The sequence below is a fragment of the Oryctolagus cuniculus genome, chromosome 3, assembly GCF_051225735.1.
Source record: "Oryctolagus cuniculus isolate XC-2025 breed Fujian yellow rabbit chromosome 3, ASM5122573v1, whole genome shotgun sequence".
Taxonomy (NCBI): domain Eukaryota; kingdom Metazoa; phylum Chordata; class Mammalia; order Lagomorpha; family Leporidae; genus Oryctolagus; species Oryctolagus cuniculus.
Genome location: NC_142869.1, coordinates 53,683,817 through 53,707,346, shown reverse-complemented (window position 1 = coordinate 53,707,346; position 23,530 = coordinate 53,683,817). Strand labels below are relative to the sequence as shown.

The 23,530-nt window shown below is 37.4% G+C and overlaps 1 protein-coding gene across 5 annotated transcripts in view; it reads left to right on the top strand.

Moving 5' to 3' along the window:
• The window catches only part of ITGAV (integrin subunit alpha V), a 135,495-nt gene that overhangs the window by 74,320 nt on the left and 37,645 nt on the right, over positions 1–23,530 (top strand). For 4 of the 5 annotated variants that reach the window (XM_089329030.1, XM_089329032.1, XM_002712329.5 and 1 more), the window contains 11 exons: positions 871–985; positions 7,515–7,576; positions 10,058–10,103; positions 11,854–11,979; positions 12,799–12,843; positions 13,585–13,628; positions 14,035–14,091; positions 19,355–19,407; positions 19,801–20,003; positions 21,685–21,876; positions 22,291–22,336. In XM_089329030.1, coding sequence (XP_089185156.1) covers positions 871–985; positions 7,515–7,576; positions 10,058–10,103; positions 11,854–11,979; positions 12,799–12,843; positions 13,585–13,628; positions 14,035–14,091; positions 19,355–19,407; positions 19,801–20,003; positions 21,685–21,876; positions 22,291–22,336 — 989 coding nt within the window. The remainder of the gene's footprint in view (positions 1–870; positions 986–7,514; positions 7,577–10,057; positions 10,104–11,853; positions 11,980–12,798; positions 12,844–13,584; positions 13,629–14,034; positions 14,092–19,354; positions 19,408–19,800; positions 20,004–21,684; positions 21,877–22,290; positions 22,337–23,530) is intronic. The other variant, XM_070070495.2, reaches the window with a different exon arrangement.

Sequence of the window (23,530 nt, the reverse complement as noted above, 5' to 3'; positions counted from 1 at the left end):
AATAAGAGAAAATACATCTTTTAAAATCATTTTTAAAAGATTTGTTTATTTATTTGAAAGAGGCAGAGAGGGAGAGGGAGAGAGATCTTCTATCCGCTGGTTCACTCCCCAAATGCCTGCAACTGCTGGAGCTGGGCTGATCTGAAGTCAGGAACCAGGAGCTTCTTCTGGGTCTCCCACATAGATGCAGGGACACAAGGACTTGGGCCATATTCCACTGCTTTCCCAGGCCATTAGTAGGAGGCTTGATTGGAAGTGGAACAGCTGGGACTCGAACTGGTGCCTGTATGGGATGCCAGCACTGCAAGCAGCAGCTATAACCACTATGCCACAATGCCAGCCCCTAAAATTGTTTTTAAAAGGATTTATTTATTTGAAAGGCAGAGTGACTGAGAAAGAGGGAGTGATGGAGAGGAAGAGGGAGAGAAAGAGAGGGAGAGATCTTCCATTTGTTGGTTCACCTCCCTAAATGGCTACAATTATGGGCTGTCCAGGCTGAAGCCAGGAGCTCAGAACTCCATTTGGGTCTCCCACATGGGTGGTAGGGGCTCAAGTACTTGGGCTATCTGCTTTTTTCCCAGGCTCATTAGCCAGGATTGGATTGGAGGCTGAGCAGCCAGGACTCAAACCAGAGCTCCGATGATGGATGCTGGCATCACAGGTGGTGGCTTAACTTGCTGTACCATGACAGCAGCCCACTTCTTTTAAAATCTTCATCTGCTACTCTGATAAGGAATTTAAGGTCTAGGATAGAGTTGATTAATTTTAATTAATGGTTAGAACGTGATACTATATTCTAAGTTACCATAGGTGGTTTGAACCACTGATTATTCAGAGTTTTTATATCATGAACTAAACCTTTAATTTTAGGCCTGTGCCCCTCTGTACCACTGGAGGACTGAGGTGAAGCAAGAGAGAGAGCCTGTGGGGACCTGCTTTCTTCAAGATGGAGCAAAGACTGTTGAGTATGCGCCATGCAGATCAAGTATGTACAGGAAGTTGTACCAACTTTTAAGAGGAAGGATGTGAAGTCTAGTTTGTTAACAATGTGTTTGAGTATGTGTGCATGATAAAATAGACAGACATATTGTGATGATGAGAGCAAAAATGGAACAATCCTACTAATATAAAGAAATTACAAGTTTAAACAGATTTATCTTTTCTCCCAAAGAACTCATTTTCTGCCAGGATTAGTATTAATTGATATCTGATTTAGGAAACTTTATTTTTAATCAGTATCAGTTAGAAATGTTCCAGTGAGTTTCTTTACCAGAGACAGGGTCTGCCACAGGTAAAGGTTGTGATTCAGGGGGGTCTAGGTTAGGTCTGGGTACTTGCATTTGTTAACAAGCTCTACAAGATAATTCTGATGGATACCAGTGTTTGAAAATCAATACTTTATAGTAACAATGATGTTCAAAAAAAAAAAAATAAATGATAACAGCACCTTAAAGAGCCAGAGTTTATGTAGGAAGATGAAGCTGGAGCTGGGAGTCTTGATTCTGAATTTCTCTGCTCTTAATCTGAGTTTTTTTTTTTTTTTAACTATTATCAAACCTGCCCTTCTTTGGGCTATTCAGAAAATCTCATACTCTTCTCTGATATTGAAAATTCTCATGAAATTAACATTGTAAGGAAAAATGATTTCAAGCACAGACAGTTTGGATTATGCTTTTCCGTATTCTACATTCTTTTCCTTTAGAGATGCTGATCTTTTTGCACCTCTACCCTGTGTTGAATTGTCCACTATTCCACATCCTCTGAATCATTAAATTGGTTGCCATATATATATATATATATATATGGTACTTCAAAAAGTTCATGGAGAAGTGGAATTAAAAGATAAGTTTTTTTTGATACAACAAATTTTTTTTTAACTTTTATTTAATGAATATAAATTTCCAAAGTACAGCTTATGGATTACAATGGCTTCCCCCCCATAACGTCCCTCCCACCTGCAACCCTCCCCTCTCCCACTCCCTCTCCCCTTCCATTCACATCAAGATTCATTTTCGATTCTCTTTATCTATAGAAGATCAGTTTAGCATACATTAAGTAAAGATTTCAACAGTTTGCTCCCACACAGAAACATAAAGTGAAAAATAATAGATGATTTTTTAAATGATGATGAAATCAGATCAGACCTATTGTCATGTTTAATCCCAGTGAGAGTCAAGTTGGGAATTGATAATTTCTTCTTCTTCTTCTTCTTCTTCTTTTTTTTTTTTTTTTTTTCAGAAGATCAGCTTAGTATACATTAAGTAAAGCTTTCAACAGTTTGCACCCCCATAGAAACACAAAGTGAAATATACTGTTTGAGTACTCGTTATAGCATTAAGTCTCAATGTACAGCATGCTAAGGACAGAGATCCTACATGAGGAGTAAGTGCACAGTGACTCCTGTTGTTGACTTTACAAATTGACACTCTTGTTTATGGCATCAGTAATCTCCCTATGCTCCAGTCATGAGTTTCCAAGGCTATGGAAGCCCCTTGAGTTCTCCAACTCTTATCTTGTTTAGACAAGGTCATAGTCAAAGTGGAGGTTCTCTTCTCCCTTCAGAGAAAGGTACCTCCTTCTTTGAAGACCTGTTCTTTCCACTGGGATCTCACTCACAGAGATCTTTCATTTAGGTGTTTGTTTGTTTGGTGTTGTTTTGTTTTTTTTTTTTTTTTTTTTCCAGAGTGTCTTGGCTTTCCATGCCTGAAATACTCTCATGGGCTTTTCAGCCGGATCGGAATGCCTTTAGGGCTGATTCTGAGGCCAGAGTGCTGTTTAGGACATCCACCATTCTATGAGTCTGCTGAGTATCTCACTTCCCATGTTGGATCACTCTCCCCTTTATTTATTCTATCGGTTAGTATTTGCAGACACTAGTCTTGTTTATGTGCTCCCTTTGACTCTTAGTCCTTTCATTATGATCAATTGTGAACTGAAATTGATCACTTGGACTAGTGAGATGGCATTGATACATGTCACCTTGATGGGATTGAATTGGAGTCCCCTGGTATGTTTCTAACTCTACCATTTGGGGCAAGTCAGCCTGAGCATGTCCCAAATTGTACATCTCTTCCCTCTCTTATTCCCACTCTTATGTTTAACAGGGATCACATTTCAGTTAAATTTCAACACTTAAGAATAACTGTGTATTAATTACAGAATTAAACCAGTCATATTAAGTAGAGCAGACAAAAAAACTACTAAGAGGGATAATGTATTAAGTTGTTCATTAACAGTCAGGGCTATGCTGATCAAGTCACCGTTATACAACAAAATTTTGAAACCCATGTACATGACAAGTCTATAAAAAGTTCATGGAAGATGGATGTTATGGAAAAAACTTCATGTATTTAAAAACTTATGTTAAAATAAACTCATCTTTTAATTCCATTTCCATGAACTTTTTGAATTTAATTTGTATGATAAGGTTTAACTTAAAAATTAGGCACACTAGGAAATTAGCAACAACAATAACAAAACAATAATAAAAGTTACTAAGACTTTTGAGCTATATATCTCTGGTCTGTTTTTGTAAATAAAATTTTATTGGAATCCAGCAGCATCCATTGTTTACATGTTATCTGGGAAAGTTGTGCAGTGAGAATTGAGTATTTGCCATACCATATGGTTCTTAGGCCTAAAATATTTACTTTACAGAAAAAGTTTGCTGAGACCTAAAGTAAATTATAAAACCTCAAATCTTAGGAAAAACTCAGGGATAGAAAAAGCAAAGGGAATGCCTTTCTTCCTAACAGACTTGGCTTTCAGTAACCATTGATTATTTTACATGCATTTTAAGAAAAGATGTATTTTTTTAATTTATTTGAAAGGCAGAGTGACCCCCTCCCCCACCTCCCACAGATGGATTGATTGATGTTCATTCCTCTGATTCACTCCTCAAGCAGTTGCAATAGCCCAGGGCTGGCCAGGATGAAGCTAGGAGCTCAGAATTCCATCCAGGTCTCCCCATAGGGGTGGCAGAAGTTCAAGCACTTGCGCCATCATCTGCTGCTTCCTAGGCATATTAGCAGGAAGCTAGATCAGAAGCAGAGTAGCAGAGACTTGAATCAGTACTCCAGTATGTGCTATGGGCATCCCAAGCAGCAGCTTAACCCTATATGCCTTTCAGTTCAATTGTTGAAATGTTTTTTTTTTTTTGACAGGCAGAGTGGACAGTGAGAGAGAGAGAGACAGAGAGAAAGGTCTTCCTTTGCCGTTGGTTCACCCTCCAATGGCCGCCGCGGCCGGCGTGTTGCGGCCGGCGCACCGCGCTGATCTGATGGCAGGAGCCAGGAGCCAGGTGCTTTTCCTGGTCTCCCATGGGGTGCAGGGCCCAAGCACCTGGGCCATCCTCCACTGCACTCCTGGGCCACAGCAGAGAGCTGGCCTGGAAGAGGGGCAACCGGGACAGAATCCGGCGCCCCGACCGGGACTAGAACCCGGTGTGCTGGCGCCGCTAGGTGGAGGATTAGCCTAGTGAGCCGCGGCGCCGGCCCCAATTGTTGAAATGTTAAGCTACCTACAGGATCAGGTTACGAGATGCAGCCGATCTAGAGAAAAATCTCAGGACTGGGAGTCTGAGAACCTGGATAATAATCAGACATTCAGCGGACGTTCACCTATAGCAGAGGCTAGTTTCCTTAATGACTCTGGATTCCTTTTTAGACCAAAAAAAAAAAAAAAAACCTATAAAAATTTCAAAGGCACAAATTTAGTATTGTACATCTTCCATATGTTAGTAAGTAGTACAGCCTAATAATTGGTTTTACATGATGATAACAGGTTTTCTTGAGCTGGCTTGCTAACTTCTTGATGTCTGGATTGTCTCCATGGTGGCAGTCTGCGAGTTGTTTTTTTTTTTTTTCTTGGTTTTAGTTCCATTTGCTTGGCTTGGTTGGACAGTGCTTTTTTAATTACATTTTTAAAAATTTTATTTAAGTTACACAAGTTTCATGTATTTCATATATACACATTTAGGAACATAGTGGCACTTCTCCTCTACCCTCCCTTCTGCCCATGCTCCGACCCTTTTTCCCCCTCCCTTTCAAATTCCCATTCTCAATTTTTACAGTGATCTATTTTCAGTATTCTGAATGATCATATAGTTATCCTTACTCTAAGTAAAAGAATTCAATAAATAGTATGAAGAGAGAAAAAAAAAAAAAAACCACTTCCTCAATGGAAGAGACAAGGGCTATAACCAATCATTGATTCTCAAAATGTCTATTTTAGTCCAATACATTACATTTCAGGTACTCTATTAATTACTTCGAATCAGGGAAAACATATAACATGACCTATGTGGAAATCCTGGACAAGGAACTTAGCTGTTCATCATCAACTTACCTTTAAACTGATTATTTTTACTTCCAGTTTCTCATAACCACATCTGTGACTTTCCTTGGCGTTATGCAGTAGGCCAGATGTCCATCTGTTCTGAAAGTACCTCTTAATACTGTTTCATCTCCCTGCTCAGATTGAATCTTTTGTTCTTCCTGTCTGCTTTTTGGTTACAAGGTTACTTGAACATAGATTTTTCTCTTTTAATGATTTCTAGTTGGCTTTTCCTTCCCCGTTGCCATTACTGAGGGACTGATAAATACCTTCTTGAGTTGAGAGCTCAGCAGAGTGGTGTAGACACCCCTGGGTTCAGGTCCATACTCCTTTATTTACTAGCTGGCTGATCATGGTCAAGTTACTTCTTTTCTCTAAGCATTAGTTTCCTTACCTGTATAAATTGTGAATAATAATAGCATCTCTTGTGGTATTGCTATAAAGAGTTAAAGGATGGTACTGTGTAAAACACTGTAGCATTAGACATAGATCACAGTAAGGGCATCTTAAACACTAGCTGATCTATCATAATCAAGAACAACTGTTTATGATTTCATTGCCAGACTTAACGAATGGGAGAAGCATAACTCACCTGTAAAATTAAACACCAAAGTCTTCACTGAAATAAGTTATATTTAACATGAAAGTCTTTACATTGGCAAAGCATGCAGTTTAGTATGTGCCTGTTAAGAAAATTTTAGAGGACAAACTTTTTTTTTTTTTTTTTTTTTAGCTGGATGTTCTGGGAAACTAAATAAAGTAGATAATTGTACAGTGTGATAATCAAAAAAGGATGTCTTTATAAATAGCCTGAAATGGTTCTCCAGATGCAACTTGAATAAAGTAAATCAATGGCTGGCTTGAGGTCAGAGCAGAATTCCTTTGTATGATTCACTAGATGGTGGAAACCCCAGCCCCTCATTTCCCACTCCCTCTTGGTTACAGAAGTTTACATTGGGGTAGCATTACACGCTTGAGGGCATTTTCAAGAAAAAAAGTTGGGTCAATTCCCAGGCTTTAAAATTGGTTCAGAACTTTTGATGGGATTATTTGACAGAAATTCTTGGAAGTTTGTCCTTATGACTGAAAATAGATACTTTTCTTCCTGTATTTGGGTGGCAAATACAGTAAAAACAAGTAACTTTTCATATATTTGTAACATTGGCTACAAAACTTCTTTGATAACTGAAGGATGGTGTTTCCCAATGTTCCTGTTGTCCTGGATGTAAAGCAAGGAGAGTGTTCAGATTCATCCTACCACTATTCTAGATACAGTGTCGCTCATGATTAAAGTTAAATTAATTGATGAATTGCTCAGAATTAGTCCCTTTCCATGAGAACTGCAAAAAGAATGAGGTGTGTGTGAGTAATCACAAAAGAGGAGAACTGTTGGGTCTTCTGTTGGAAAATACTTGAAAGTGTTATGTTTAAAGATAGTCACTTTTATTAGACCAAATTTACTCAATGTGTTGTGTGGATAGTTTCATATTTTGCTCTTCATACAAGATTCAATTTTCTGAAATTCTGAACTGTATCATTTTTCATTTTTGTTGATGGCTGTAAAATATATGTATTGGTAATGTATGTATCTCTTTGTTATTATTCATGATTACTTATTTAAAAACATAGTAACTCGAGTAACAAGGATGAAGGAATCTGAGAGTTGAATTTTTAACTTGACACCACAGCTCATTGGTGTTTTGTGAAACAGATACAGTATGTCACAATCAGTAATTTTGAAAGTAACAGAATGAAATGAAATAGGAAACATCAACGAGTATTATGTAAAATTGCAATATTGTTTTATGAAATTTAAGTGATATATGTATGTATAGTTTACACATGTAGTTTGTGTTGGATTGTGATTTAAACTATAATCTTGCTGTGGATTGTGGTTAAAAAAATGTTTGAAACCTACCATTTTTTTGTGGATCTTTCTATTTCTTGGTGATTGGCATGGGTACCTAAATATCTCTGTTTCCATATCTGAGGAAGTGGTGCTGATAACCATGTATATTAAGTTTTCCTGGAAGTAATAATAACTCTGCCTGAATGAATGACCACTCCCAGAAACTAACAGATCATGTTAGGATTATTATTACAGCAAATTTTCTTATGTTTTATTTTGTGTTATTTGTTTGTTTTGGGGTTTGTGTATATTTCCAATCTTTTTATTTTAGAAAATATTGATGCTGATGGACAGGGATTTTGTCAAGGAGGATTCAGCATTGATTTTACTAAAGTAAGTTCTCATTTAAGATTGGATGAGATTTAGATCTACCTTATTCACTAAACTATGGCTAAAAATAAACTGATCAGTGCCTCAGCTTCTTTGTAACTACTGCCTTTTTCATGAAAATGGCTAGCTATTCATTTTGGCATTCCTTGCCTTACACTACTCCTTCCCTAGTAGTGTTTTGAAATAGGGAGGTACTGTAATGGGAACGGAGGAAAGTAGGTAGTCTCCTCAGTAGATGATAGGTAACTGTTATGATTTAATACCATAATCTCCAGTTATGTGGCTTGTTAAATATTAATGTTTTTATTTTCAGCTGCAATTAATTTTCACAATAGTTACCAATAGGAACTTTATACAGACTTGCACTTTCGTTTTATAAAAGCTGAGAGACATGCGTAAGTTTGTTATCTTATATGCCTACAGGCAACATGTGAAGCAGAAGCAATTTAATATTCATAGGAAATCACATATGCAAGCTATATATTTTTAGTTAAACTAATATGCTGTCCAGAGTTGATTGTTTTGACAGTTTCCATTTATGTTTTCATTGACAGTTTTTCATTAGTACTTTACATAATTTTCTTTTCTGTGTTTCACTTGTTTATTTACTTTGGTGGGGGGTACATGAACATTTTGAATAGTGAATTGAGAATATTGCTTTCTCCTACAGATGTATTAAAAATATTGAAAGTGAAACTTACTTAGAAACCTTACAATGGTTTTCTAAGAAAATGTGAGGGGCCGGTGTTGTGATGTAGTGGGTAAAAGCTACCATCTGCAGTGCCAACATCTCATATGGGTGCCAGTTCAAGACCTGGCTGCTCCACTTCCAATCCAGCTCTCTGCTATGGCCTGGGAAAGCAGTAGAAGATGGCTCAAGTCCTTGGGCCCCTGCACCCGCATGGGAGACCCAGAGGAAGCTCTTGATTCCTGGCTTCGGATTGTTGCAGCTCTGGCCGTTGCCTCCATCTGGGGAGTGAACCAGCGATGGATGACCTCTCTCTCTGCCTCTGCTTCTCTGTAACTCTGCCTTTCAAATAAATAAATAAAATCTTTAAAAAAAAGGTAAGCAAAAAGGATGTCTTAAATTTATGAAGATGACAGAAATTAAAATCATGCAATGTGGAAATAATAAAGCATTTTCCTACTTTTATTTATTTGAAAGGCAGAGTTAGAGGCAGAGGGAGAGAGAGAGGGATGGTCCATCTGCTGGTTCACTCCCCAAATGGCTGAACAGCTGGAGCTGGCCCGATCTGAAGCCAGGAGCCAGGAGCTTCTTCTGGGTCTCCCACGTGGGTTCAGGGGCTCAAGGACTCGGGCCATCTTCTGCTGCTTTCTCAGGCCACAGCAGAGAACTGGATCGGAAGTGGAGCAGCCAAGATACAAAGTGGTGGTGCCCATATGGGATGCCGGCACTTCAGGAGGTAGTGCTGTTGTGCCACAGCACCAGCCCCACATTTTCTGTTTTTAAAATTTTGTTTTTATCTCTATTTTCATTTTATTAATGAAATTGATTTTCTGCACTAGGTACTGATAATTATAGTTAATTCTCACAACTAAGTGATTAATTTTTAATTTACTTAATCTCATATTACATTATCCATAATTCAAATAGAAACCAAACAAAAAAAGTATAATAATAAATATTAGATGTAAATTTGCATAATGTTTTCAAATAAGTATTTTTAAAAATGTGTCCATATTCTCTGTACCTGTGCCTATACATCTGTAACCTCAGAAGCAATCTCAATGTGAAATTTATTGCTAAATTATTCCTTCTCTTAAACCCATTTATGAGAAAAGGGTGTGATTTTAAGACAACTTGGAAATATCTTATACATAGTAAGGGCAGGAAATTGATTGTTGAAAGCTTAAGAGCTGTATGTACCTTTGGAAAGAAAACATTTTTCTATTCTCTCTGATAAAAAGAAATTTCCAAAATATTGTGCTCAAACAAAATATTTGGAATTAGATGTTTACAGTTTTTTTTACAAGTATAGTAAATTTGTGTGTTTCTATAACTCCTTAAAAATATATTCTATAGTTTTACTCCTGTTTAGATCTTTGAATACTAAACATAATTTTCCTTTATCATGAAAGTCTTCAATGATTGTTAGAAAGAAAATTTCCCTTATCTAGGCCCAAGTCTGAAATGCAAAAGTAAGAAGTGACTTTTTCCTCATTCTAACCCAGAGTAATACTCCGCACTATTACTTCATTCTAGATGTGCAAAGAAACTAAGATCCGCAGAAATAAAGTTTTTATATTCTCATATATTAAATGAATACATTGTAGCTTTCCTTTTTAATTTTTAGAGTAGGAAGAATGAAAACTACGGGAGTTGAATTAGATGAGTTTGACATTTAAGATTTTGTGTATATATTTATGTACACTATATATCTGTATGTATCTGCTATTGCACAGATTTCAGTGTTATGCCTATTTTTTAAGTATATATATACATCTTTGTTTGATTCAATCTAGGCTGACAGAGTACTTCTTGGTGGTCCTGGTAGCTTTTATTGGCAAGGTAGGTTAATATATTTTAAGTTACTCAATAGTGACTATCTCTGATTCATCTGTCTTATTATGCATCTGAGATATTTTCTGTTTCCCTTTTTTTAAAGATTTATTTATTTATTTGAAAGGCAGGGAGAAATACAGGGAGAGAGAGAGGGAGGAAAGAAGGGAGGGGGAGAGAGAGAGATTTTCCATTCATTCACTGGTTCACTCCCCAGCTTCTTCTGGGTCTCCCATGTGGGTGCAGAGGCCCAGGTACTTGGATCATCCTCTGTTGCTTTCCCAGGCACATTAGCAGGGATCTGGATTGGAAGTGGAGCAGCTAGGACTTGAACTGGCACCCATATGGGATGCAGGATGCTGGTGCAGCAGGTGGGAGCTTTATCTGCTATACCATGGCACTAACTCCACATCTGATTATTTTCAAATAATTTAAAGAAACAATGGAAAATATATTTAATTGTGTAAACATTGTTACACAAATTTTTAAAAAATAATATAATATTTAAGTAGTGGAAAAACTGAATAGTTTATGTAGATTATGAAGCAAATAAAGTAATTTAAGATGGTTTATTTTTATTGTATATGATATATACTTCTCCTTGAAGATAAACACTATGAGGGCGTTCAAGAAATCAATGGAAAATGCAATAATGAAAAATCTACACATTGATTCAACATCCAGGGCTAGGCCCTGAGGAAGCTAACAGCCAGGAACTCCATCCAGGTCTTCCATGTGGGTGGCAGGAACCCAAGTACATGGACTATCATCTACTGCCTTCCCAGGGGGCATTAGCCGGAAGCTGGATTGGAAGAAGAGCTAGGACTCGAACTGGCACTCCCATAATGGGATGCAGGTATCCCAAGATGTAGCTTAATCCACTGTGACATGACATATTTTTCCATTTTTATTAGCAGAGCTTACTTTTAACTGGTAGCCTGAATAAAGATATAGTCAGACCTCTATATACCTAGGTTCCTTAACTGTGTATTCAACTACCCACAGATAAAAAAAATTTGATAAGAAAGATTGACATCTGTACTGCACATGGGCAAACTTTTTATTCCCTAAACAATACAGTATCACAACTATTTACATGGTATTTACTTTGTATTAGTTACTATAAATAATCTAGAGATGATTTCATAGATACAGGAGAATGTACATAGTTGATATGCAAATAAGGGACTTGAACATCTGTAGAGTTTGGAATCTACAAGGAACTGGAGCCAATCCCCCAAGGGACTGAGAGACAGCTGTAATTCCAAGTTTTTATCAGTTATGTCAACTTTCGTGGGGGTAGATTGTGTGGCACAGTTGTCTTAGCTACCACTTGGGACATGTGCATTACATATCAGAGTGCCTAGAATGGAGTCCTGCCTCTGCTTTCTCTTCCAGCTTCTTGCTAATGTGCCTGTGAGGCAGCAAATGGTAGCTCAAGTACCTTTCTGCCACATACATGGAAGACTGAGATGGAGTTCTTGGCTTCCAGCGTCAGCCTGGCCCAGCCTTTCTGTTGGGGTATTTGGAGAGTAAACCAGCAGATGGAAAATCTCTGTTTCTCTATTTCTATCACTCTGCTTTTCAAATAAATTTTTAAATATCAAGCATCATATTTCATGTTTAGCACTATTGATGAATTAAGATTAATAACTAGAGATATTAGTATCTAATATTGTTTTTTTTCATGCAGGCACCATTATCTACATCACAAAAATGTTTCTATTAGAAGGTTAATTTACTTTATATAATTTTTTAGGTCAGCTCATTTCAGATCAAGTGGCAGAAATTGTGTCTAAATATGACCCCAATGTTTACAGCATCAAGTATAATAACCAATTAGCAACTCGGACTGCACAAGCCATTTTTGATGACAGTTATTTGGGTAGGTAAATCAAAAGTACAGATGCTTTATATGGAATTGTAGTTTATATGGAGTTGTCCTGTATTTGCAAATCCTACTTTAATTAGAAAAATATTTTATGTGAAACAGATTAGTATTTTTCTAAACATAAAGAATGTACAGTTTCAGAATGTTATTGAATACTTTGATTATGTTCTATTTTGTAAATTAAAATTAAAGATAATATACAGTGATAATAATAGTAACAGCTAACCTTTGAGATGTACTTACAATGTTCTGGGTATTGTTCCAAGTGCTTTATGTACTCATTTATTCCTCACAAGTCTACAAAATTATACTGTTATATTCTCATTTTATAGGTGAGAACATTGAGGCACAGAAAGGCAAAAATCATACTTCACTTCAGACACAGGCAGTTTTATTCCTGAACTTTAATTCACTATGCTGAACTATAGTTTTGGCTTTGGAATTTACTAATGTTTGCTCTCATTGAATTTCTCTTATTTATTAAAATAAGATACACATGTCAGAAATGGTATTTGCTTATGCAGAGTCAGTTATTGCATCCTTTTTGGTACATTGCAAACTTACTGTTTTTCATCGACTGCTTTAAGACTTTAATAGCATTTATTTTTCTAATAGAAATTCCAGTTTGAGTACTTCGCTTATTTATTTCTTTTAAAATTCATTCGTCATATGAACCTATTACTCCTAGAAGACGAAGTATTGCCTAATGAACAGAATTACTTAAAACTGTTTCTGAGGCCAGCTCCGCCGTGAAGTACGTTGAGGAGAAATGTTCCCGTGCTGATGACGTGTCACCTTTGATTCCCCCTTTAGGCTATTCCGTAGCTGTTGGAGATTTCAATGGTGACGGCATAGATGGTATGAACCTCTTGAGCCATTTTTATTCCTTTATGAAAAGATTTAAGTTAGGCATTAGGAACAGATGCCATTGAAATTTTTCAGCAGTTTGAAGCCCTCTCATAGAATACGAAAGAAGAAGTCAGGACGTTGAGGAGAGACCAGCACCTCATGCTCTGTCTTCTGCTCCTCGCCTGCCCCCAGCATCCCTGGCTGGGCTCTGTTCAGCTCCTTCTTCAGCTTTCAGCAAGTGCATTCCTCTTAGTGAGGCTTAGTTCCTTCTCTCTGTAGAGGATCGGTAACCCTGGGCTGGTTCTGGAAGGTGGATTCCCATCCTCTCTTTGTCCATCTGTCTTTTTTCAGATCTCCATTTAGGAAGCGTAGACCTGATTTTCATCATGCTCAGGTGCCACAGCCCACCTCTATGCCATTTCAGTTCTACTATATTATTTTTTATTCCTGTAAATATAGTCTTACCCCCCCCTTCCTTAGGTTACTTTGTCTTATCTATTCTTGTTTAACTAGGTTACAAATGACTTAGGGTTTATTTACATGTATTTGAGAGTCCTCAAGAATATTTATGTATTTTGTAAATTTGATTTTGGGGTTTTAAAATGCTGGGTTATTTATTATGGAGAGCAACTTAAAAATATTTTTCTTATTTTCTATTGAAATCATAAAACAAAGCTTTGTGACATAATTGCTTCCACAATTTCCAATGTTGATCTTAAAAATGATTAATTAAGTTTTGTTTGTTTTCAGACTTTGTTTCAGGAGTTCCAAGAGCAGCAAGGACTTTGGGAATGGTAGGAAAATACAAAGGTGCTTTTAAAAGTCTCTGAGTTGGGGCATGCACTTGGCCTAGTGGTTAAGGCACTAGTTGGAACACTCAGTGGAGTGTCTGGGATTGAGTGCTGGCTCCACTTCTAATAATGCCTTTCTGCTAATGTATACCCTGGGTTGCAGCTGTTGTTAGTTCAGTAGTTGGGTCTGAGCCACTCCTATGGGAGACCTGGATTGAATTCCCAGCTCTTGACTTTGGTCTGGCCCAGTCCTACCCCTAGTGGGCATTTGGGGAGTGAAGTAATAGATGGACGATCTCTGTTGCTGTCTCTGTCTCTTTGCCTTTCAAATAAGTAAATAAATGTTTAAAAATATCTGAATTATTTTATATTTTACTGTATTTCACATGCTTTTATTTTTCCTGCACAGGTTTATATTTATGATGGGAAAAACATGTCCTCCTTACACAATTTTACTGGTGAGCAGGTATGCCTTTAAAATATATCCCATCTCCCAGAAGCAGTGTAACATTCATTTGAGAAAATTTGAGAAATAAAGAGAAATGTTAAAACAACAACAAAAAGTCAACTGTAATTCAATCAAAAGATAATCCTTCAACCCATGATCTTTTTGGTGTAGTTCAGTCTTGTGTGTGTATAACAAAAACTGGTTAGCTGAGTATCTTAAACATTATGTCTTTTTTTTTTCCCACTCAACAGTTTATCATTAGCATTTCTTAATATCTTAAACTTTTTCTAGCAGTATTGAAATGGTTTAATGATTCCATAATGTATGCATAGATATAAGACTGGCTTTAAATATTTCCCCTTTGTTTTAACTAAAGTAATTTGTATAAGCAAATTTATAATTGTTTTTGTTTTGTTTTGTTTTGGAAAATGCAAAATCAAATTGCACAGACACAGAATCACAATAATTCCACTTTTCTTTTCTGATGACATCTGTACTTTGAATTTTCTTTGAGATGACCTATGCCTTTTAATTATTAGATGGAAAATAAGCATTGTATTACAACATAACCATTGTTTTTTTTTAAACTTTTATTTAATGAATATAAATTTCCAAAGTAATTTCCAAAGTACAGCTATGGATTACAATGGCTTGCCCCCCATGACGTCCCTCCCACCCGCAACCCTCCCCTTTCCCGCTCCCTCTCCCCTTCCATTCACATCAAGATTCATTTTCATTTCTCTTTATATACAGAAGATCAGTTTAGCATACATTAAGTAAAGATTTAAACAGTTTGCTCCCACGCAGAAACATAAAGTGAAAAATACTGTTTGAGTACTAGTTATAGCATTAAATCTCAATGTACAGCACACTAAGGACAAAGATCCTACATGAGGAGTAAGTGCACAGTGACTCCTGCTGTTGACTTAACAAATTGACACTCTTGTTTATGGCATCAGTAATCAACCTAGGCTCTTGTCATGAGCTACCAAGGCTATGGAAGCCCCCTGAGTTCACTGACTATGATAATTTTTAGACAAGGCCATGGTCAAAGTGGAAGTTCTCTCCTCCCTTCAGAGAAAGGTACCTCCTTCTTTGAAGACCCGTTCTTTCCACTGGGATCTCACTCCCGGAGATCTTTCATTTAGGTGTTTTTTTTTTGTTTTGTTTTTTGTGTTTTTTTTTGCCAGAGTGTCTTGGCTTTCCATGCCTGAAATACTCTCATGGGCTTTTCAGCCAGATCCGCATGCCTTAAGGGCTGATTCTGAGGCCAGAGTGCTGTTAGGACATTTGCCATTCTATGGGTCTGCTGTGTATCTCACTTCCCATGTTGGATCATTCTCTCCCTTTTTGATTCTATCAGCTAGTATTTGCAGGCACTATTCTTGTTTATGTGATCCCTTTGGTTCTTAGTCCTATCATTATGATCAATTGTGAACAGAAATTGATCACTGGGACTAGTGAGATGGCATTGGTACATGCCACCTTGGTGAGATTGAATTGGAATCCCCTGGTATGTTTCTAACTCTACTGTTGGAGGTAAGTCAGCTTGAGCATGTCCCGAATTGCACATCTCTTCCCTCTCTTATTCCCACTCTTATATTTAACAGCAATCACTTTTCAGTTAAGTTTCAGCAATTCAGAATAATTGTGTATTGACTACAGTATTCAACCAAAAGTATTAAGTAGAACAAACAAAAAAAAATACTAAGAGGGATAACATATTAAGTTATTCATCAACAATCAGGGCGAGGGCTGATCAAGTCAGCATTTCTCATAGTGTTCATTTCACTTTAACAGGTTTCCTTTTTGGTGCTCAGTTAGTTGTCACCTATCAGGGAGAACAAGTGGTATTTGTCCCTTTGGGATTGGCTTATTTCACTCAGCATAATGTTTTCCAAATTCCTAACAGGGATCACTTTTCAGTTAAAATTTAAACACCTAAGAATAATTGTGTGTTAATTACAGAGTTCAACCAATGGTACTAGAACAAAAAAAAAATACTAAAATGGATAAAGTATTACATTGTACATCAACCATCAGGCCAAGAGCTGATCAAGTCACTGTTTCTCATAGTGTCCATTTCATTTCGACAAGTTTCCCCTTTGGTACTCAGTTAGTTGTCGCCGATCAGGGAGAACATACGATATTTGTCCCTTTGGGACTGTGTTAATTCACTCAGCATGATGTTTTCCAAATTCCTCCTTGTTCCAAGACCCCTACCTTTCACCTTACATAAAAATTCACTCAACATGGATTAAAGACTTAAATATAAGACCTGACACCATCAAATTATTAGAGAGCATTGGAAAAACCTTGTAAGATATAGGTACCGGCAATGACTTCTTGGAAAACACCCCAGAAGCACAGGCAGTCAAAGCCAAAATTAACATTTGGGATTGCATCAAATTGAGAAGTTTCTGAACTGCAAAAGAAACAGTCAGGAAAGTGAAGAGACAACCGACAGAATGGGAAAATATATTTGCAAACTATGCAACTGATAAAGGGTTGATAACCAGAATCTACAAAGAGATCAAGAAATTCCACAACATCAAAACAAACAACCCACTTAAGAGATGGGCCAAGGACCTCAGTAGACATTTTTCAAAAGAGGAAATCCAAATGGCCAACAGACACATGAAAAAATGTTCAAGATCACTAGCAATCAGGGAAATGCAAATCAAAACCACAATGAGGTTTCACCTCACCCTGGTTAGAATGGCTCACATTCAGAAATCTACCAACAATAGATGCTGGAGAGGATGTGGGGAAAAAGGGACACTAACCCACTGTTGGTGGGAATGCAAATTGGTTAAGCCACTATGGAAGTCAGTCTGGAGATTCCTCAGAAACCTGAAGATAACCCTACCATACAACCCAGCCATCCCACTCCTTGGAATTTACCCAAAGGAAACGAAATTGGCAAACAAACAAGCTGTCTGCACATTAATGTTTATTGCAGCTCAATTCGCAATAGCTAAGACCTGGAACCAACCCAAATGCCCATCAACGTAGACTGGATAAAGAAATTATGGGACATGTGCTCTATAGAATACTATACAGCAGTCAAAAACAACGAAACCCTGTCATTTGCAACAAGATGGAGGATTTGGAAAATAACCATTGTATCATATGTGTGTATTATGTATAGGAGGGTCTTCAAAAAGTTCATGGAACAATGCATGTTATCCTTTAATTTCATTTTTCACAGTTTTTAAAGTACTTGCATATATATTATAAATAAACTTTGCTGGTATTATGTGAAGTAAGACATTTTAGAGTTAAAGAGTAGTACTTTTAAGTACTATATATCATGTTCAACACAGGTATTTTTTAATCTGTAATGTATAAGAGTACTTCAAAAAGTTTGTGGAAAACTGAAATTAAAGGATAAATTTATTTTGGTACAAAATAATTTAGAAATGCATGCATAGTTTTATCACAATACATATTTTTCCATAGCTTTTTGAAGACTCCTTGCATGTCTCAGAGAATTAAATAATGATAATCACAAAGGAAAATTAAACAGTCAGTGTAGGAAAAATACCTCACGGTTTGCAGATTTGGTATTCAAGCCCATTTCTTGTCAGTAGAGATTGTTGGGCTTTGAGAGGATCCATAGTATGGGGACCAGCTTCAGGATTGTTGCTCCACATGAAGTAATGCATAATCCACAGGCAATTGGGATTGCTGGAGGCATGGTTATCCTTTTGTGCTGTTTCATTTCTATCCAGTGTCCGTGGTTGTGTCTGGATCCTGTTGCAAGTGGGCGGTGATGCTTGCTTTGTGAGCTGTTTCCAAAACATTGCTGAAAAACACCTATTGTGAAAAAGCTGTGCATGGGTTCCCATTATGTTTTGAACCAAAATGAACTTACTTTTTAACTCATTGTTTTTCATAAACTCTTTGAAGTTTCCTTATTTTCATCTTCAGCTATCGTTGGGGAAGTGCAAGGCTTAGATGAGGACAGACCTGGGCTCTGTGCTGTTTATTATTGCTTTGGACAAAGTGTTTGCCACTATGATTCTGATTCCTCATTGGTAAACATAGGGATGCTGCTAACGTTCTCATGGGGTAGCCGTGAGGATCCATCATGGTGCTCAGGACAGAAGTTGTTCTCAGTAAATGCCATACTTTCTTTACCCTTTCAGGACAAACACTCTGACAGAATAAGGTTCAAGAATATTATTTTGGCATATTGTAGTCAGCACATCAACATGGTACCCCAAACATAGTACACTTCAGTACACAAATTCTGATCTTATCATTGAATAGCGAATGTGTGTTTTGTTTTCTCAACTACACTGTATCAAGCCAAAATAGATAAGGTAGGAATCTCCCTTATCATCCCCTCTGGATATATATTCAACTAATCAAGATTCAGAAGCATCCCTATTCCTAAAGTTGTACCTATGAAATTTGCATTCATTGAATTAAAGCTTAAAAAAAAAAAAAGAAGCATCCATAACTTTCCTTCTTTGCTTTGCTGACTCATTCACTCATTTGTTGACTCACCTTAGTTTATCTTTAGTCTGTCATCTCTTCTAGCTTTGTTTTGCCTGTTGGGCTCTCTTTAGAACTTCCTTTTCTCCCATTCCCACCCCCACTCCTGCCCCCAGCTGTCTGTGGTAGCCAGTGGTCTCCTGTGGTGGAGGAGAGGAAATTTCTTCTCCCTGTGCATAATAACTTCATAATAAATCCAAACATATTTGTAGTGTGTGTGTAATTAAGAAACAAAGCCATCTGGCAAATAATTGATTGAGATGTGAGACAAGAATGAACTCCTGTTTGTGTCTTTCCAAACAATAACTTCTAAAGAATAGTTGTTTCACAAAGGGAGAGCCAGTTATTTTCTGTTATCAATAATTATTAACTATTGTCCTTTCTGAATAGGCATCCACTTATAACTTCTTGGGTCCAATTAAAATGTTTGTGACTGTGTCTTTCTGTTAGTATGCCTGTGTGTGCCTTTTGTCAGGGAATGGGGAGAAAGGGAGCGATTGTTAGGCATAGGAAGGAGAGTTGATTGTACTTGGAATACAAGTAAATGGAATTTAAACATTGAAATGTTATACCTAGAATGTATTTTACTTGCAAATTAGCAAGCCTCATTACCTGATTGTTGTGGTGTTGCTAGAATAAACAAAAGAGAAGACTTTTAAATTGAAGCACTGTATATAGAAAAAAATAACCATTTCTATTTGCTAGATATATTGTAATTGTTAATTGCCTAAAGTATTTGGATGAAATATAAACATTTCATTTTCATCTTGTTATCCAGATGGCTGCATATTTTGGATTTTCTGTAGCTGCCACTGACATTAATGGAGATGAGTAAGTTTTAAAAAATTTTTCCAGAAACAGTTTTGCTCTCATGTTTGTGAATTATTTACTAAAACTAAGCAGTTTTGCTTTTGTTTCTCTGTTCCCTTTCTGCTAATCTATTTAAGGAAGCAATTTGAAGCAACCTGACACAAACATGGAAAACCTCTGTTGGTCATATTTTTTTAATAGTTTTTATAGCATGAAAATTTTATGGTTTCATAATTTCTTAAAAGAGTTAAAAGAAGCTTTGAATTTGAAATGGCTACTATGGTCATCGTTTTGTGCTTCCATGTACCTGTGAGAGATGTGGAAAAGGGGAAACTGAGTTTTAATAAGAAAGAAAATGTGTATTAATAACAGATGGAATTTGATCTTGCTTTGGTGAGGAGTTCTGTCTCTCAGTTATGCAGACGTGTTTATTGGAGCACCTCTCTTCATGGATCGAGGCTCCGATGGCAAACTCCAAGAGGTGGGACAGGTCTCCGTGTGTCTGCAGAGAGCCTCCGGAGACTTCCAGGTTACGAAGCTGAATGGGTTTGAGATCTTTGCACGGTTTGGCAGTGCCATAGCTCCACTGGGAGATTTGGACCAGGACGGCTTCAATGGTAAGATAGAAGTTAAGCAAAAGAAGTTAAGTCCTTGATTTCTGAGCCCATCTGGGAAAGTCCATAACCCCATCTGTTGAAATTCGCATGAGCAAATCTCTTCTGGAAGATGGATTGAATGTCAGTGAGCAGTACACCAAGTTTATAGATAGGTTGCATTTTTTTTTTTACCTTAAAAATCAGAGCAAAATTTTCAAAAATTGATTCTCAAGAGAAATTCAGAACGGATGATTTCTGAAAGGCAGTTTTTTCATTCTCACAGAGCCCAGTGCTGGTGACTTTCTGTGTCTCTGTGTCCTGCTGAGCAGCAGTGCCCTCTACTGTTCATTTGGCTACAAATATAAAAAAATGCTCCCAAGGCACATTGCAAGGCAATGCTGACTAATGTATATCTTATGCGTACCTCAAAGGTATGCTTTAGCAATACTATTTTGAAAGTCATAACTTTGTTGTGACTGTCCAAAATGTTCTAAGTGAGTTTCTGTTTCCCTTCATGGGGACACACAAACATATAAGCCCACTATTTGATGATCGTCTTATTTCAATAGCTGTAGACATCTTTAAAAAGCAAAGTTAGCTTTCAGTATAGAACTTTGGAAATGTGAAATACAAATTACAAAGTACCAAAATACTTTCTAAAAGATAATACTAAAACCTTTCTATAGATCATGTAGTAGAGAGATGCACTGTTGGTTTGTTTGTGTAATCAACAATATATCAGGATTCTTACTAAAAGAAAAGCTACACATTAAGTAAACTTCAAAGATACAGAACCACAGAATAAGTAAGCAAGTAATGTGGAAACCCAGATAATGATAAAGACTGCAGGTTTTTTAAGGCAAGGTAACATGATGGAGAGCAGCTATATAGAGTGTATGATAGAGTGGAGGGGGAGAGGGGCAGGGACCAGGGGACACTGGCAGGATGATGTCTGATGTAGGATTTGAGCATGAGGAAACAACAATAAAAAAGGCCAGTGGTGTTGGGAAGAGTGCATAGTTTGAAGAGAATGAGTCATAGAGGCAAGCCTTGAAGTGAGAGGTCACTTAGAAGGTCACTTCACAGTTATAGACACAGGGTGGCCACAGCAGCAGAGAAAAGTGGACCTATTTATAGTATATTTTAGAGTCAAAAAAGGTCCTATTGACCATTGGTGTTTTGTTTATTTTAAGAATTTATAATTTTATTTGTTTGAGTTGAACAAGATGAAAATGAAGTCCTTTCAAATTTGTGATCCAAATGGATTTCTGTTCAGAAAAAATTAAAGTGATGCATGAATCAACAAAATAGAATTTTGCTACCTAGAATGAACTTTAGATGAATCTTTTGACATGTTCTCCTCCTACCTTCCACACCCCCAAGTTTAAGTATGGGGCACTTAAGGTTCAGAAGTAAATGATGTATATAAGGTCAGACCCAGAATATATGGCTCTAAGTTATTGTCATTTCTACAGTTTTGCTTGAACTTCCTTGAATTATATTGTTGCTTTTTGAATTACTGAACTTTGAACCAATACTGATCAAGAGAAAAGGTTCTGTGAATATTCCGATCCCCATATAAATGACTGAGTACTGAGACTTCAGTGTCACCACTCTTGCCTTCTTCCCCCCTCCTCCTCCCTTCTCATCCTCTCCTTTCCATGCTGCTTCTTCTCTTCCTCCTCTTCCTTTCACCCCATAGATATTGCAATTGCTGCTCCCTATGGGGGTGAAGATAAGAAAGGAGTTGTGTATATCTTCAATGGAAGGGCAGCAGGCTTGAACGCAGTACCGTCTCAAGTCCTTGAAGGCCAGTGGGCTGCTCGGAGTATGCCACCAAGCTTTGGCTATTCAATGAAAGGAGCCACAGATATAGACAAAAATGGATATCCAGGTGATTTTCTACGAATACTTACAGCTCTGAGAGTTTTCATTCCTAAAGTAAATAATGTTATTATTCTCCTGATTTGTTTTATAAGCCATTTCAATTCAATATTTCAAGTATTATGAAACCTCAACCATGCTCAAAGCATTGTTCAAATCACTGAAGGTGATGTGAAGGAAAGGCAGCTCTGTTTCCTGCGAGTGTACAACGTGAAGCACATGTGCGGAGCTTTTTTTCACTGTCTTGAAGTCTGTAATGAAACGTTAGAAGAAAATGTTGTAGAAGATGTTGTTTTTGTTGTTGCTGCCTTACAATCTCTTGACTGAGAATCTGCTTAAATTCTTTTGTGTGCATTGAAAGTTTTATAGCATGGTGTAGAAATTTAAAAACCATTATTAACATGTGTTTTCACTCTCTCTTCAGACTTAATCGTAGGAGCTTTTGGTGTAGATCGAGCTGTTTTATACAGGTGAGTATATCCGGTATTGTGTATGATAGGATTACTCTGAATTATTTGAAAGTTTTTAAGCTAAATGTCACTATTTGAATTTCAGCTCAATTTCTTGAAGTAATAATGAAATGTGTTCTTTCTGTCCAACAATTGCTGCAAGTAAATAATATTTATACAGAAAAGTCTCAAGAAAAAACTATAGATGTTTTATTTTTTAGTTTTAGTTTTTTAAAGTTTTATTTTTTATTTGAAAGGCAGAGTTAGAGAGAGATTGAGGTTTTCCATCCCCAAATTCCCTCCACAGATGGCTGGATCTGGGCTGAACCCAAGCAAGGAGCCAGGAACTTCTTTTGGGTTTCCCATGTGGATGCAAGTATCCAAGCATCTGGGACATTTTCCACTGCTTTCCCAGGCACATTAGAAGGGAGCTGGACTGGAAGTGGAGGACTCCAACTGGCGCCTATATGGGATGCCGGTGTTGCAGGCAGCGGCTTTACCTGCTATGCCCATAGCTGGCCCCAGATGTTTTCTTTTGAAAGGAATTCACAATTTTTCATCCTTGTCCTTTAAATTGTATTCAAAACTATTCTCCTATTGAAATCAGACATGACCCCCTAAAATTTATACAAAAATGTGGCCCCTTAAAGTTCCCCAGTAGTGCTATCTGGGGTGCCGCATATGCTACCAGAATTTGGGGTGCCATACAATTTCACCATGTGCTTATTAATAAACCCTCAATATTAATAAGCCCTAGAGGGTTCTTGCCTAATATTTACAGAAGAATTTTAAATACCGGCACAGATAAATGAGGCAGCATGGTACGTTTTAGGCTTTTATTTAGTGAGAAAGGTGCATAGGAAAGTGAGGGCTTTAGTAAGAGAGAGAGGTAAATCTGGGCTCATACCAAGCACCAGGAACCAGCCACGTGGAAGAGCATCTGGGCCAGGAAGCCTGGAGCATGTGGCCGGAAGGCCATGCACCCTGGAGGCGCAGGGCTACACTGAGCCCCCTCCTGGCAAGAGGCCAAGGAAGAAGAGAAGGGATGGACACACCCACACGTCCCAGCTTTTAACCCATTTCCAAAGGGGAGTGTTTAATTAACCTGATTGGCTGGTGGGCACCCAGGTGTGGCCAGGTAGGGGGAAGAGGTCTCACAGGGGCGTGGCGAAGGCCTGGTCTTCCAGCTCACAAACCTAATCAATTTTAGTCTGT